We start from the raw sequence: 18,192 nt of genomic DNA on the forward strand, positions 1-18,192 counted from the left end.
AATTGGCAGATTGCCACCCCTAGCACACCACCTAATTGGCTTCAAATACCGTCAGTATTTGCACAAACATTTGTCTTTAATACAATCACCCTGAGGCCGCGTCATTACCTCTCCTTTTCCGATAGAAGTCAATGAACCCAGGTTGGGCCGTAAGGGAAAGGACAGGTAAGACGACAGAGGTTCCCTAATCTGGCCCGAAATAAGGGAACTACATGTCAACGGCTCCTATAGTACAACACAAGGACCTCAGAATACGCGACCCTCCCCTCCCCGAATCGTCGCAATACCCAAACCAGAAAAACGATCACCCCCGCTACCTCCCCTGTCTATGTCCCTGGTTGTCTCCCATAAAACCCCTGTCCTTCCTAGTTAAGTAACCGGGCTGTAAAAGGTTACGTAGGACCCAGAATGATGTTTTACAAGGTTAACAGACTAGACCAAGGTAAAGAAATCATCAAAATGAACCCCGCAGTAGTTGAAAAACGGGATGCACCGATAGAAAGGAAATGTTTAGCCATGTTCGTCTCTCAGCAAAATACCTGTGTAGTACCATGTTGACGACTCACTGTACCCTTTTGTAAATATGAAACTCTAGAGAACGGCATATCTTTGCCAGATTTGTCTCCCGAAGGTGGGTTACCATCAGATGAACCGTCATGCCTGTAATAAATGATTATGAAGGAAGGTCATAGTAAATCCAGCAGGTCCGCCACCGGTCATTCATATGCCAGTTGTGAACGTTAAAAATGACGGACATTTTCATTCTTTGCCTGGAGCTGGGAGAGAAATAGACTTTTTTTGATTATCTTCATCCGAAAATTTTCTAAAAAACTGTCTTTTCAAACTTGTTTAAGGGTACTGCTGTTGGAGGAGAGAAGGACCGGATGTGGGAGCACGAGGCCCGACTGCAGACTAAGGGACACCTGCGACATTAGCCAAGGCGAGACCACGACTGAAAAGAGCTGCAGGACGAGGCACTGTTTTCGACAGCATGAAAAGAAAGGGTCGACCTGATGCCCCTGCTCGACGTCCAGTGCCTGTCGACAAGTCCCCGCTCTCTGAATTCCGTCACACGCCCGCCTATTTGAAGTCTCTCGTTCCCCTAGTTTGTTCCTAATTTGGCCTTGCTCCATCCCCCTTTTTCCTCTGACCTACCCTATAGACTGTTTTGAACGCTCTTCTTCCATCGGAACTTTCTGACAATCACCTCAAAGGACACGGGGCGAAAAGGACCTTTCCGACCAGAAACGCGAGGAAAGGGTCGTGCCCTGCAACGCAGAACTTAGAACAGAGCCGGACTTGTAGCTCCACCGCCGGTGCTCAACAGCGCCAACGAAAGACCACAAAGAACAATGAGAACTCGTAAACTTCGAACATTTGACATCCTCAACCACCGTTTTTTTTCTACGCCTCATTTCTCTCCCAGCCACCATTGTATTGATCCTGCTCCAATCCGAATCCGAAATATGTATTAACCTGCCAGTTTATGTTATGATATGTACTTGCTGCTCGCCGTTTTTGTATTTCATTCCTATGACTTTCCTGCTGAACAAATTTATCAAAGTTCATCAAATAGGTGCACCTCCTAAAAACTAGAAACCTCAAAATGTATTGTTTACAACTCTTTATCTTGGGTTTCCTACCGTTTTCTCTCTCATGCTCACCACAATAGACCCGAGTAGAAAATGAACCAACAAGATGTCTTGAATATGTAAAAGGAGGGACTGTGGAAAATTAGTGCGTTTTGGTGAACATTATCTGCGCCATCTTGCCTCTTCCCCTGATGCCACACTTTTGTCGTGCGCGCCCGCCATTTTAAGATGCCCCGATCAGAACCAACCCTTTTGCATGCCGCTGGCCCCTGACATAGCCCTTTGCCTTCGCTAAGCCTGCCCGCTGACCACCCCCCTGCTTGCACCTGCCTTGAGTCATAAACCCCTCTTCGACGCTGCTCTGCCCCCGGCCCTCATCCTGTTCCCAGCGCGACACCTCCCTGCTTTCCTTTCATGATCTCCGGCCCTTAGATGCAAACCCCCTTTTTCCCCGTGTGCCCGTTTTGTCCTCCCCGTTCCCCAGCCGACACCCAGCTCTGCCGATACCACCCTCACCCCTCCCCGTACAATAGAAAGCTTCCCCCATCAAAGAAATCCCCGGGTTGATCAAAGCCCCCACCCCATGAGATCCAATCAGACTCCCCTCATTCCGTGAATCGGCGGATTATCCAGCTGCGCGATGCTCATCACCTGTTGTGATTAGGGTGGGGACTTCAACTGTAAATGTGTGTGGGAACGGGCCCCAAAGGGGGATTCCGGGTAGGTCTTTCCGTATATCAAAGCTTTGTCACATGTATGTAAACTGCAATAAAAACCATAAACACTGTATATAAGGGGCCAGGCCTCAAACGTAAGTTAGAGCACCTCAGAACGATACCTTCTGTCCGTTTCGTTGTGTTCTCCTCCGGAGAGAATAAAAAACCTTGTTTCCTGCTTTCTAGTCTCCAGCGCCTGCCTCTTCATTGATTTAAATAACTAGAGGGTCACAGAGGCAATACCGCCGGGCAAATATCGATTGTCCCCGACCCGATTGAAACTGTTTTTACACCTCAGGTTCCCTGAAGCCTTTGTTCACAGCCAAAGCTGTGAACAAAGAAACATTGGAATGTTGGTGCTCCAGGCTTATACCAGCCATTATAAGCCCAGAGCACTCCATTGTTTTCAATGGAGCTACCAACATTCCAATGTTCTAATTCATATTAACCTTGAGGGGATGGCTTAAAATCTCCTTTTAATGCTATGCTCAGGGCTTCCCTAGAAATAGAAAGTAATCTAGTGAAAGAATATTTCAGATCAAAATCGCTGGATAGTTCAAGCCAAAGAATAAAAATAATGGACTGCCTGGGAATATACTGAATAGTTCATTGAAGTTAGACCGAACTCATTTCTAAGGAACGCAACTGCAGTAGACCATTTTAGCCCAAAATAAGCATACCAACGTCACGATTCAACCTTATCAGCTTTAACTATGGAAGACAAGGGTTGAGCCTCAATGGCATACAGAGCGATTGCAGGTATTTTTGAGATACAAACATCTAAGAGAGAAATCACACCTGTCTCATACTTAAAGATTCAAAGAACTGCAATAATCCCAATCCAACAGAGCCAGTAGTTTTTGCAGACTGAGTTTTATATGAGCTGACCATGATAAATTATTGCTTGACAATTTCAAGATGACTATCATTAACCACCATATCATGGTTGCTAGACTAAGTTGTCCGAGTATCAAGTTCATGCAGTAGTACTTTCGGGGGAGGCGGATTAATACCAAGGCATCTGAATACATTAATATGGATAACTATTGACCCAAGCTTGGGTGAATAGGAATTAACTCTATTTACAATTTTGGGAAAAATTGGTATATATAAAGTGAAAAAATAAGGGGGCAAGAACGTAGCCGTATTAAACAATTTGCCACGGGAATTTCAGCAGTAAGTCATGGTAAAACCTAATCAGGACTTTAACAAGTTTCGTAATACAGATTTACTACAGAATGTAATAAATAGTGAGGAATATTTCACTCTGTTAGTTTTTATCATACTTTTTTTTGGGCAACGCAATTGAACGTACAATTGTAAGCCACATATGCAAGATAGAAATTCATATATTGATTCTGCACATGTATCTCACACAATAGCAGTAAGCATCAGATATTACTGATTGTGAAGCAAGAGGCATCCAAGCCTACCTATCAACTGGCAACAAATGAGTCTCGTATACCCCAAATGACTGTGGCAAATATTTTCTCGGTTTCACCAAATAATGCAATGAGTCGATAATTTAAGGGGTTGAACATGTCTCTCTTTTTTACATGGTTGTAATATGGCTACCTATCCGGGAGTCTGATATTGTATCATTAATAATTCTGTGGTTAAAGAGAGACTGTGAAAAGTGGGCTCAGATTAGGAAAGCAGATTTAAGAACTGTGATTGGAACTCTATCAAGGCCGTGGATGTCAGTTGTTATTTGATCAAGAACTATGATGTACTGTACATTAGTATCCTAGTCAAAAGAATAAAAGAAGGTCTTAATAAAGATTTGTGACATGAGAATTCCAAATAATATTGCCTATAATAATGTGCTTCTTTTTCTTTGCCCAGGGCACTAACTACAATCGATCAAAAGTCACTTAGACAATGTTTAGTTAGGACGGTTTAAACAGAATATCACCATCGAGCAACTGAAGTCTCCCTTCTCCATTTGTGTTTTTTACTTGTAGTACTTTTAAAATAATTTAGATCTAAAATTATCATTTGGCAGTGGGTATTTTGGAATGGTGGTAGTGGATAGAAAATTAACCACTGACACCATAAAGCTGAAAACGTAAAAGTATTTACTGACTGAGAGATAACCAAGTCAGTAATATTTGTAGGCAGCCAATCCCTAAAATAGTTATTGATTGTCCAATAGCAAGTATATAGATTGTTGGTACAACAACGATAGTTAGGGAAAGAGAAGGAGGAGTCAAAAGGACTGAGGAGCCATTATCAAAGATAGCATAATTGTGAGTTTTCACTAAAGTTTGTTCTTATATTCAATGAGGAAAAATAACTAGGACCTGCGAAGAAGACAATTATGTAATCAATTAGAGAGGACAGACCCCCACTATTCTAGGAGTAACTACTCATCAGATTTCCCTCCAAGCAATCATAAACTAGGGCCAAATTTAGTTTCACAATACACATTAATGAGGTAGTAGCATCAGAGTTGCTCTTCTTATTTGGTAGATGGGGCACCTCCAAATCCCTGCATCCATTTTAATCACAGCACCCTAAGCACAGTTAATAAGATGATGTTGTCTGAGACTTTAGGATCACCTACAACAAGAATAACAGCATTAGGAAATATAAATATCATCCCCTGCAGTTCCTTCATCAAAACATCTAAATTAAGCAGGGATTCTGCTTCTGCAGTGATATATAGATTGTAATCAACCACTCAAGGGACTTATTATTTAGTGTTATATAACATACATGAACCATTAATGCACGAGAAAGGGTTAAATCCATTTTCCAAACAAATCTTGAAAACATCCAAATCAGCATATATGTTTACAGCAACACCTTATCTAATGTGGCTCTTTGTTTAGGGAAACTCTGGTCTGGAGAAAAACCCAGTAATTAGATAAATCAAAATCATGTGTTAACCAAGGTTCATGGAGATAGACAATTTGTGAATGCAAAAAAAAAGATGAATAATCATCATGCCCAAAAATGATCCAGCCTAGCAGTATACCAGAAGATTCCAAAAACTTCTAAGGATGACTTTCCTTGTTCACAGGTTTTAAAACATTGGGAATCCAAGACCAGTTCGATGCATCTGCACATTCTCTTTTGGCAATTTTAGATGCTAATCCCACAATGCTCTGGGGACCCCTGGAGGATGTGACAACCAATTTGGAAGCGAATATAGCATGTTACATTGCATGCTATTACAACACGTTCCTTTATAACGCGGTTGTTACAACAACCACGTTGTTAGAACGCGATTACTTTACAACACAAATCTATAGATCGACTTGCTGGAGGGTTTGCGCTGGATTTAGGAACAGTATAATTTACTATTCCAACTTTAGCCTGCGCAACAGTAGGGAAGGTGTAGGAATAGTAAATTATACTATTCCCGATAGTCACAAACACTGTCCTTTGTTCCCTGTTATGGGAGTAGAAAAATATACCACTTGTATATCTTAAGAACTAGAATGTAATAATTATCGCTCCATGAGCTCACACGAGCGGAGTTGGGCGCCTTCAAATAGATAATGCTGGAAGGTGCGCGATCTCCAAAGGAAGTACCTTCTCGTGGCTCATTGGAACAAAGGACAGTGTTTGTGACTATCAGGCATATGTACATTTATTCTATCACCCATTGAGGTGTAACAGGGATCGTTTTTTTTAATCCTGAGGAAGAAAGCCAAGGGGATGGCTTCTGAAACATGTTGACCTTGTAGGAGGTGACTCATTATAGTACACCATCTACACCTCCCCACTTTTACTATTCTCAGCCAGGGAAGACAATGGAGTATTTTCGTTCCACTAGCCAGAGAATTTTTAACCATCTCACATTTTCTTTTCACGATCCCACGCACTACACATACTCACCAATCACTGAATAAAGTGCTCCTGCGCCTACGTAAGTCGTAGCACGCCCCGTCCTGTAGAGTGGCGAGAAGACCCCAATGATGAGGCATGACACTGAATCAAGTTTCAGTGTGTGCGGGGTATTTTACAATTTTTTGAATCATTGCCCTTCCCACAAATTGAGAGAAGGAGCTCTGATCCTTTCGCACCTTTTTTCACATATGACTAAAACTTCAAATAGAAATAAAATAATAATATCAGCACACACATGGGTGCATATATATTCACATAATACATGGTAGAATCCCTATGTTGGATACATATGTTTGTATGCTGACCCATGATCGACAATAAAAGAGATAGAAAGGTTAATGGGACATAAAGATCAGCTTCAGAAACTTTAGTTAAGGGGACAAGGGGGTAATACCAGAACAATTTAGTACAAGAGCCTATTTTAACAGAGAAGGAGACTTCAAGGAACAAGTGATAGGGTTTTCCATCGACTAAATTAGAGGAGATGAAGCAGTTTATACCTTGTAGCCTTTGTCTATTGCCAGATTATATGACATGGTATGCTTTGAGCAAGCAGATCAATTTGGTTTAACTGTTTGCATGTCTGAAGCAGAAATATATGGAGTTGTATCATAGGTTGTAGTATCTTAAGATTCTAGTTTAAAGCAACATATTAAACTTTGATACAGAAAATGTACAAAATGTCTAGAAAAGATTTGTGAAAAATATATGTTCAACTCACTCACTTAAAAATAAATGTAAATAAAGCACAATATGGACACACATTGATTACTTAAAATTCTTTTTGTTGGTCCCTCAACACACAGCCCTTAAAACTGATGTCACAAATTAGCTCCAATTTGATCCACCATGGCTTCATTTGTAGTTAATTGTTACTGCAAATGCTGAACCCGAGAAATCGGTAAACACAACACAATACATGTACTTCCATAAAACATCAAACAATTTAAGGGAAACAAAAGACCAACTTAAAGCAAAAATTCAATAGTTTATAATAAAGTCACACCCTGGACTCTCCCGTTTGTTTTCTCAAGTGGCACTATGACAAGTACAGCAGGTCAAGCATTATAAGCTTCATTCACAGGAAAAGCGAGCAGAGAAGATGCAGCTCAGGCAAAAGAGTGAGAGCCTCACTCAGAACAGGTCCAGCCTGGTTGCTACACACATGCTCACACACACACACACACACACACACACATATGCGTGTGCACACATCCGTTAACACTGCAAGTTGCCCTCCCACACAGAGAACAGTTACATCATGTGTAGGGCTGTGTACAGCATGGACAGCAGTATTACAAATGCATCAGATAACAGAAGGCAATTAAGATGATTACCCAGTAATAGACAACAGAAGGACTCTCTACACCCTTTACATTGGTGAGGGGTTTATGAAAAGGCTAGCAAATATGGTGCCAAAGTATCGTGGGTATTCTCGCTTTGCCTCACTTGATGTTATTGCCTCATGTTGATTCTAGATGTAGGTACAATTAGCCTTTTGAAAGATGCTTGTTGTGAAAATGTGTTTTAAATACACATCACCCTCGAGAGGTGATCTGTAGGGGAATGTCTATATAAGACCACATGATATGGTGGATCTTGTTACTTAAGAATAGTTATGTATCAATGAAAAATAATGCACTAACAATTTTAACAGTAATGTAGAAGCCAAAGCACGGTTTGCCTGGACTTAATAAGCAGCATGATTACAATATAATAATCTTCATACAGGAGAGTAAACAGGCTTAACACATATGTAAATAAACATGGATACATACATATATACTTTCCTAAATGACTCTGGAGGATTTTTTTAAAACTCTGTCAACACAAGTGGTCAATGATACTTCTTTGTAAGTACTACTTCTACTTTACCATGCATTAGATTACTATAATTTCATCACTACATATCTGTTTAGAAAAGATAATTCTGATACTGTTACCCTGTTTTCAACTATAAAATACATTTTCTGATTACATTACTCATTAAAATTGTTTTCGAATGACATTAATTTGTCCTTCACTGGATCAGAACATGTTATAATGTTGATTTTGTGAACAGCCAATAAATTACAAGGGTAATTTCCCTGTGTTCTGTGCTAGATTACAGAATGATGTTACTTTACCAAACATTAGTTTGAAGAAAATTACCCCATTTATGTAAATGTAAATGTGTTGTATTTGTAAAGCGCACGGCTGCCCACGCGACGGGGCGTCCCAGCGCTGCACTCATACCGCTGTGGAACCCTTCCTGGCTTTTCCATGTGAAATGTCCACTCCTGGGCACCCCCAAGGTGAAGCCAGGCATCCAAGCGCTGCTGGGGCCGTTGTGGAGATTAAGCAAGCTATTGCCCAGAGTCACAGAGTGGGACCCATGATTAGACTAGGCACCAAGGTGAGAATTATCAGGTCCAGGGAGATTGAGTCCAAGAGCCGCTGAGGTGGGAATTGAACCCTGGTCCCGGGCCAGACCTCTGCATCAGGGTCTGCCGCTCTAACCATTGAGCCACGCTTCTACCACATGTTGGATTGCAGATAGACTTTTCCATGGTAACTCTTTGGTGGATTCTTGATTACTCTGCAAGCTTTACTGTGCATTACACTGCAGAAAGAGATTGCACTGACTTCTTTACATTGCACTGAAGTGCAGAAACAAACTACTGTGATTACTTTACTTGCCATTATAATGAATACGTTTATCTATCCTTGCATTTGATTGCAGAAGTACATTGTTATACCTGATTCACCATGCAATAGATAAATTACTCTAATTACTTAACTTTGCATTAAATTATAGGTTACATTTATTATTTTGCTCTTTTTAGATTACAGAGCACTGTAATTTACTCTCCATCAGTTAAAAGAAGATTACTGTGATTACTTTACGCTGCTTTTGATTACTGGAGAATTCTCTGACTACTAAACCATACATCTGATGACAGCAGTAGATTGCTCTGAATACGTAGTCCTTTAGTATCTCATAAAATAACATTACAGGGATAGCTTCACCTTGAATTTGACTGCAGGAGTAATATACTTTACCCAGCATTACTTTGTCTTGCATTAGGTTATGTAACATTTATCTGGTCGAGAGATTACTTAATTTGTTTTAGGCTGCATTGGATAACAGCATGTGAATGTTTTCCCTTGCCTGAAATAGATCAAAGAAAGACAGAACTCTAATGGGACTATTTCCTGTCTGGTTTACTTTATTTACTTGCCTCATACCGAGATTTCGATTTCACTCTCTAAAATGAACATGGTGCTTATGAACAGGCAGCATTTATTTTTCAAAGAACTAACCTGCTGTACATGACATGTTTGCCCTGATTTCAAGGTGTGGGGGTGACACCAAATGCTCCAATTTCTGGATACACTGCAAACTCCAGAGGAGATTATGCCAGCAGGGTCTCTTCCCTATTTAGCTAGCATGATCAATGATATTCCACCAATGGGGTAGCACTTCCTATTCAAAATGTAAGAATTTTTTAGTAGCACCTAAATCCAAATCTGGCACTTTGTGTTTTTTATCCTTACTTCTGCCTTAAGATCCATCTAACAAAGATTGTTAATAGTAATTCATTTATCTAAAAAAAAGCAGAGTGACTAAAGTTACACGACACACAATATTGTAAGTAGCAATGTTCATGAAAATAATGAGAAACGAGGTTTTCAACACTTTGTTTACAAGAATGTTCCAATTTCCTTACCCGTGCATCAGAGCTATTGCTGTCTTTATGGCAAAGAATGGTTTCATTTATAGGAGTAAACAAGCCGACCACACGGAGGTAAAATGCATACAAGAGGATTGATTCGCTCTGCTTGCACCGTTGGCCTATGCGCAACAATGCTCTTTGAGTGCAGAGGTAACATGCAAGGCATATAGGATTCATATGCTCAGGAACCACATCTATAATACCACTACAATGGCTTCCCCTTTGTGGCGCTACCCACACAAGCATCTAAACATGACTTTTGTACTGATTTTGCTTGATCCTAATCTGGATTTGTGGATCTGGTTCGACAAGTCTTTGAAAATAGTCTTTGTCAGTTGGCAAGAAGTCCCTTGGACATCTCAGCTCCTGTGATACTTCACCCTACTGGCCTCATTTGAGACTAGATGAAGGGCTAGAGAAGAGAAAACCCTGAAAGAAACTCAGCAATGCTGCAGGATAATTTAAACATTAAGAACCCAAATTTATTTTCAGAGACCTAGAGCAATGGACCAAAGTCGCATTTCATCGGACAAACAGCAAATAAAATGTGATCCACGTATTTTTAAAATGTATATTCATGGGAATGTGTTTTTAGGTGGGGAGCTCTCACGACCTGTTTTCGTCAAGTGACAACTCCCTGTGTAGGGTTAACCCTCTTTAAAACAAGAAACACAGGTTATTGTGAGGGTGGAGTTTTGTTTTTAGCACCCGCTCCCAGCCATGGGTGTTTCTCACTGAATCCACAATGACTGTACATGCAGGACTTAACACATTCAGTACTCTACACACAATGGGTGGTAGGGCATGTCTGAAACCTTGTAATGATAACTACAGCTCTTCTTACCTAACATTCCTGCTGTAAATTAGCTTATGAGTGTTTCTAAAATTAAAATATACTTCGAATAAATTAACCCCTGGGAACTGAGGATTTTATAAGAAGAAGAGAGAGCACCCAACGGAGGCTGATCTGTGCTAAAAGGGCTCAGATATATCTGCTATAAAATAAACTTTGCTAAAAGTGCACTGCACGACTTAGTGCTGGAATAACAGTAGCAAGAGCTTCAGAAATGTATCTTCAAACATCAGTGTCAGGTCAAGGAAAGCAGGGGTGGTAGGAAAGATGTGTGAAAAAATGTAAGCATCGATACAGCACCCAAACCCACCAAATTACGTCCATCATTAGAGCAAATGCGTCTTGGCCACTGTGCATATCCTAATCTTTATTGAACAGGTCTTCAACCTCTTCTAATATCTACTTCCCATCAACAAAAGTGTGTGCCTGTGTGGGCAGGCGTGTGTGTGTGTGTGCGTGTTTGTGCGTGCATGTGTGTTTCCGTGTGTGCCTCGCAGCATTGACAGAACCAGAAAAACACTATCTTTGTGACGACCGGTCCGTTATGAGAATACGTCCCAGAAGTGTTTTTAGGTACTCTCGAGCGAGTGTATCAAAAAACTAAAAATGCAGTAAGACTTTCTCCGGTGTGCTTTATAACTAGGGCTCCCGGTTTTCCGTTTAAACGGATATTGGCGGAAAACAATTTTTCCTTTGTCTGTATTTATATGTAAAAACTGCAAAATACTAGAAAATGTTGCCGCGCTGCCATGATCGAATCCAGAGTTATCTCGCCACGCCCCCTTTCTGCTGCTGGAAATTCCTTCTAATCCTTCCAACCAGGGTCTTTTTGTGCCCCTGAAACAATCCTGGTCAGATTGAAGCATCACTGAGTGGGCTCTGAGCAGTGCTGAGTCACTGCCCGAGGCTTGCAACCCCATATTAAACAACCCTACATGGCTGAACATTTCATAACAAGGATTTGTGACCTTCTGTTCTTCATACATACACCTTATCAACAGAAGGTTCCGGATAAAATCATTTTATTTAATAAAAAAAGGAAACGAGTCACTCTGACAGGGTTTTAACCAGCTTTCTAGTCTTAGATTTAGAGTGTGAAAGGCAACAGAAATCACCACCTATTCAGGACAAGTGCAGACTGGTGGTGACACACACACACAGACACACACACACACAGATACACACATACTCACACACACCTCTGCTGATGATCTGATTACGGGCAACAATGGTGCAAATAATGAATAATTACATAGCGCATGGATTCCACCCATATGCCCTATAGCGCTACTTGGGAACAAAAACGATTTTCAGCCAACTCCTTCCACCTGGACATTGGAACAATAGAAGGAAGTTAAAATGGCAAACTACAGTTTTTTGTGTAGTGCTTGCTCTCAGATTCTTAAGGATTCATAGCACTGCAAATGGGATAATGTGCCGAGCTTTGGAAGGGTTAAAAACCGAGTCAGCACAGAGATTGAACGTGGGACCTGTATTTTGCACAGTGGTAATACCATGCACACAACGCCCATTGGGCTTAAAGGGCTTCAGCCACCCCTTCCTCCCCTCCTCGTTGTGTGTGTCAGCACGGGAAGCTGAGAGAGCTTCCCGTGCACACACACAGCCACACCTGAGTACTCCACAGATCTTTTGTAAGACCATTTACTTGTTAACAAGGCTTTATTGTTCTTTCACCCCTTCTTAGAGCCCCGGCTCCTTCACTCTGCTGATTGCTGGAAGACTTAGCCCCGCCCCCGAAAATTTTATTAGGCCCTCCCCAATCCCCCTTAATTCCACTCTAGTTGCGCCTCTGACTATGACCAGCACTGGGCCACTGTGTTTCCAGACAGACGCCTCTGAGTCACCACAGTCAGCATTTGTTTGCTGCCCGGCCCTTCGGAGAATTCACCAACTCCAGGGCTCTGCCTCTCAAGTGAGCTCTGCGCCAACCCTCCGCCATTTCAACTTGAAAGGTACGTCTATTTACCCTATGTAAATAGTAAATATCTGCGACTCCAAAAGAACCAGGGCACACCACCACCCACTCATCGGGCCCGGCAGATTGGTACTTCCTCTCCAGTACCACCCTCTTACAGTAACTAGTCCCCAAAATTTGTAATCCCACATCAGTGCTGTCCGGGCTCTAACCTGCCCCTTCTCCACCTAGGCACCTAGGTGCGCCAACATCTTGCCGTAGCCTCCCCCAACGCCCCTGACTACTCCTGTCCCAGGCCCCATACAGTTGCCCAGCTCTGCCCACTGATGCCTTTTTAGCCCACCTGCCCCCCAGACAGATGTGTTGTCTCTGCCTCGAGTGTCCATCACTATCCCCCACTCCCACCTGGCGCCCTTGGTTGCTCAGCCCCCACTTTCTGTGTTACCACTCCGCATGTTCATGACATAATGACGTGTAATCCCACAACTTGCAGATCCCGGAAGCTCGAGCTCATGGCAGGCACCCTGGATTCCACGCATCACAACCAACCTCCACCCCAGAGCTTTAAATGGAAATACAGAAGCACTGCACATGTTTGCTCCTGATAAGTGCTTGTACTCTATCCTAAAGTGTTTTATAGCATAACTGAGAAGCACAGGTGCTCTCCTTTTCAAATTACTCAGTACCGGAGCATTTAAAGCACTGCTAAAGCCACAACAAGTCGCTAGTATAAGTGAGCGCATGTGTGCATTGTCAATTTGAATAAATGTGGAAAAATACTAGCTGTAGCGTCATCTTTTGCTTGTGGCAAAAATAAATGTGGATAAATACAGAAAAAAATGCCCCAAAATTAATATGGATAAATACAGACGGAAATGGCAACAAAATTAATTCCATAAAACTGAGAGCCCTATTTATAATCTACCCCACAATCAAAGCGTGTGTGGAGTTCGAATAGTAATTACATACTTCAATTCTGTCAATGCCGGTCCTCATAGAATAGGTATGTTGTTTTGTGTTTCTGTGTTTCTGTCTGTGTGGGGGGGTGTCTGTGTGTGCCTGTTTCTCCTCTCTGCCACTGTGTTGATTGACTGTCACTTTGAGTAACCAGAGCTGAGCAGCACTTCCTCCAAGATGCTGCATAAAGCACTGTCATTTCGGTCCATATTCCATGAATGACAGCCAGGCTGTCCCCCATGCCTTTAAGCCGAATGCCAGTTGATGAGCTCCTAGTGGCTCACAAACTGCTCACTTGAGACTCTCCCCTACTGTCACACATCCCTAAAGCATTGTCTTCCCTGATCATCGTAAACGCCCAAAAGAAATCCTCAACCTTAAAGATGACCGCCTGTTCTCTCACTAACAAACATCACACACTTTCATCACAGCATCCAACATTTATCATCCCCTGTCCGCACACTCGGGGTGAAAACAAACTTGTACACCAGATACCACCCTCAAGCTATTTACCACATCTAAATTATTTTGCTCATGCTTGGTGAGATCATGCCTGCCACCTTCCCTTCTGGTTGTGGTTAAAAATAGCATTATGAACCACTTCTCTCCATCCTATCGTCTCTTTTTTTAACAAAACAAGGGACTTGCAAAGCAATGCTGCAAAGACTGCGACACTGCACAGCGGCACAAATGCTACCTTTCGTAAGTTCGATAAAGAAACTGAAATCCATAGAGGCAGCTGAATTCAGTGGAATCAGTGTTGCTCTATGTTCTGTTCTGTGTAAAAGGTGCTCAGGTTTGCAATTCAAGGGGCTACTTGAATGTACTAAATTTCACAAACACTGCAAATAAGGGTCAGATTTAGAGCATCTTGCCTGCCAAACCCTCGGTCCATCCGCCTCATGTACAGATGGGTGGACCTTAAGTATTCTAAGTATTCTATTGGCTGAGCCCCTGTGGCTCCACTGTCATGGCAGTTTCTTCCAACGTACAGAGATGATCGCTGGTGTGGCCGTCATCTCTAAATTGGGCAGAGTACCCCCAGGATGGTACCATGGCCATCATAATGGACACTACTTCATCAGTCAAACCAGGCCCTAAGTATCTTGCTCAGGTATTTAAACAAAGTTGGACACTCGTACTTTTGTAAGCCTACCTAGAATAGGACCCAGGACATTCACAGCCTCAAATGCCACAAGAATCCGACAATAAAGGTCAAATTAAGAGCTGACAATGGAGAATCCTCCAATTTCTGGTTGAATTGCTAAATCCAAGAGAGTACCTCTGGCAGTTGAGGAAAGTTACAGGTGGATTCACCTATTAGTTAAGCACTTCTTCTACAAGTTGGAGGATTTTTCTTCACCACCTAATAATAAGCCAAATGGCACGCAGTTAGTCGATTCCTAGTTACCATTAATTGCGTTATAGGAAAATGGAACAGAGATCACAAGATCACGCATACATCAAAACTGTGTGCCCCAGGAAAAGCACAGGGGGATTAAGTCCTCTGCAATATTACCTTTTTGTAGTTCTCCACGTTTTTCAGGTGGCTCTCCTGGCAAATGCAGAGGTTAAGGAAGTTCTGCCATTCGGTCTTCAGGGCTTCTTGGTGTGCCTGTAGAGGGATACACAAACAATGAAATGAACAGTAGCTGAGAAGATCGAAGGGCCTGATTTAGATCTCGGCGAAAGGGTTAGTCCATCACAATGGTGACAGATATCCCTTCCGCCGAGATATAAATCCCGTAGGATATAATGGGAATTGTATTTTGGCAGATATCTGTCACCATTGTGACGGAGTAACTCATCCGCAGAGATCCAAATCAGGGCCAAAGTATATTTTCTGTGACTTAGGCTCTCATGCATTGGGGTATTTTACACATTCAAATACTTTTCTGAATATAACATGTCATGATCTTGGTTGATATCTAAAATTGCAGGTAAAGCTACAATAATCCAGTGCTAAACAAGATGTTCCCTCGCCCTTCTTTGGACCAGGGACATCATGGACTGGTATTGCCCGATATTTCATCGCTCTGTCCCATCTGAGGCAAACAGCTTGGCTCTGGAGAACTAGAGCATTTCGTGTTAAGTGGGTGTCTCAAAAGGAGCGCAGCCGAGAAAGTCTTCACTCAGCCCTCGCACTCCTTTACAGATGTTGGCAGGTTGGGATAGCTCCCCCGTCTCTACATGCCAGTCCTCTTCTGTGGCATACCTATCCCTTCAAAGGTGCCTACAGACCCATTAGTAACCTTCCATTATGAACATGTGTGGGTTCTCCTCACCAAGCCACTCCCTAGAGTGCTTTGTCAGTCCACGCTTCGTACCTGGATCGAGCTCACCGCGGGATGCTGCAGATCAATCATCCGCTCTCCATCATCCTGTAGGTTGTTGACATATTCCTCTTGCGTCAGCAAATCCTGAGCTTTAAAATTCTGCAAAACACGAAAGAATTCATGTCACTATACAAGTAATCACTCCATTTACAGAGTCAATGACACACTAACTCACTTAACTGAACATGACTTGATCCTCTTGACACCATGGGTGGTTGCAGCTCACCTCCTGACAAAGGTGGCTTTGGCATTTGCAGAAGGCAGGCAATCCTTAAGGTGGGCTACAGTCACAGAGATACCAATTTTACCTGCATCCTCATCTGTCTGGACCATATTTTCATGTTCCCCATCCTTCCAGACTGCCCGTCCAGCAGCCCCAGAGGCAAAATAATGAGTCTCCCATGCCACTCAGGACGTCTCAGAGGAATAAGTTACTAACTACCCTTGCCCCTAGCCCGCCAGCTTTTCTGAGGTACTATCTTGTTAAGAGGAATTTCCATTTCTTTAGAGGACAATACTAGCCCACTTCGGCCTCCAGGTTTCGGTATAGTGTAGCAGACGGGTACCCTGGCCCCTGTGGCATGACAAGCTCAAATCTTCTATAGACTTTCATTACTCTGCTGTCTCAACCCATAATTCACTCTCAACACCTACTGCAGCCTCGCCATCCACTGCAGCCACAACCTGCAGTGCAGGACAATACCCTGTAGAATCCTCACCCAGTCCTGCGACCTCACCCAGTTCTGCAGCCTCACCCAATCCTGCTGCCTCACCCAGTCCTGCGACCTCACCCAGTCCTGCGACCTCGCCCAGTATTGCATCCTAACACAGTACTGCATGCTTACCCAGTACTGCGACCACACCCAGTACTCCGACCTCACCCAGTACTGCGACCTCACCCAGTCCTGCGACCTCGCCCAGTACTGCGACCTCGCCCAGTACTGCGACCTCGCCCAGTACTGCGACCTCACCCAGTACTGCATGCATCCTCACCCAGTCCTATACCCTCCACCAGTACCGCGACCTTACCCAGTACTGCAGCCTTGTCATATATTCCAGCCTCACCTCATACTCCAGCCTCACACTGGCTGGGTCTGGCATCTGGTCGCTCCAGTCCTGCCTCAGGATCTTGTTCTGTTGCTCATTGAGGTACATGAGCTCCTTGGTGCAGCCATGGAGGTGGTTGTACAGGCTGCTCAGGTTCCGGCTTCTCCAGGTAGCCACCTCCTGTGTGTTGTTGAGAGGGTAGCGACATAAGGGAAACAGTCAAGCAACTGGAGAGACTGAGAAATATTTACATATATATGCAATTAAGAATGAAAGACCGACTAAAGCGATTCGGTCCAGCGGCATGCTGCCCTTCTGTGACTGTGAGGACACCTTGTTGCGCTTGTGGTCTTTTCTCTATGTCTACTAATGGTGCCAGAAGACCTGCACATTTTTGCAACTAACTAATACCTCTCCACGATGTGGTGGGCAACTGGGTGATACATCTTCGAAGCTGAAGTGGGGTTGCTTTTTATTTTAAGTTGGAAACTTTAATTTCATAAACACTTTGTCGGGACAAAGGGCGCCCTTTTCAGAATTTCAAACCTTAGTCGATCAGCAGGGGCCCTAGTGCCACCACACTCCCTCCCGTCACAGTCCCCACTTCTTAAAAGGGGATAAAGGGTTTTGCTGTTTATCAGCTTATTGTGCAATCTGGCTACACTCACTACTGAAAAGGTGTCCATAGGTTAACTGCATGTACACAAGATTGAGTTACATACCCAAAGCGTACCCCAAATTACTCAACCCTACTCCATTTGCCGGAATGCCAATCCTGCAAGAAATGCCCCCTCTACAGAGCAGCCATTGCAGAGTGGTAGGGCTCTGCTTCAAAACACACCCTGGAGGCCATCTCCTGGAGCACCTCTTAATACACACAGCTACACCAGACAGTAGAAAGGAGACGTGAGCGACAGTCTGTATGAGCCGAGACGCCATCAGGGCCCTAGCGCTCTGTCTTTGACTGAGCAGTCAGAATGCACAACTTTAGTCAAATGAATGCTGAAATGACACTCATGGACTGAATACATACCAGGAGTCCTTGGTATTGTCTCTTAATGTCGTCAGCGTCCTGTTTTCCAGCAGAGGAAACAAAGGAAAGAACGATGGTTAACAAAAGTCTTTTTTGTATTACAATTTTCAAAATTGGGTTCCTAAAAACAACCAAGATTGATGGCTAC

The 18,192-nt window shown here is 43.0% G+C and overlaps 1 protein-coding gene across 1 annotated transcript in view; it reads right to left on the bottom strand.

Moving 5' to 3' along the window:
- Positions 1–18,192, bottom strand: part of EVPL (envoplakin) — a 239,139-nt gene that overhangs the window by 57,930 nt on the left and 163,017 nt on the right. Inside the window, exons 7-10 of the mRNA XM_078654564.1 lie at positions 18,045–18,083; positions 17,030–17,191; positions 15,956–16,063; positions 15,148–15,243 (exon numbers count right to left, since the gene is read on the bottom strand). Of these exons, the coding sequence (XP_078510690.1) occupies positions 15,148–15,243; positions 15,956–16,063; positions 17,030–17,191; positions 18,045–18,083 (405 nt within the window). The remainder of the gene's footprint in view (positions 1–15,147; positions 15,244–15,955; positions 16,064–17,029; positions 17,192–18,044; positions 18,084–18,192) is intronic.

The sequence above is a fragment of the Lissotriton helveticus genome, chromosome 7 (genome assembly GCF_964261635.1).
Source record: "Lissotriton helveticus chromosome 7, aLisHel1.1, whole genome shotgun sequence".
NCBI lineage: Eukaryota > Metazoa > Chordata > Amphibia > Caudata > Salamandridae > Lissotriton > Lissotriton helveticus.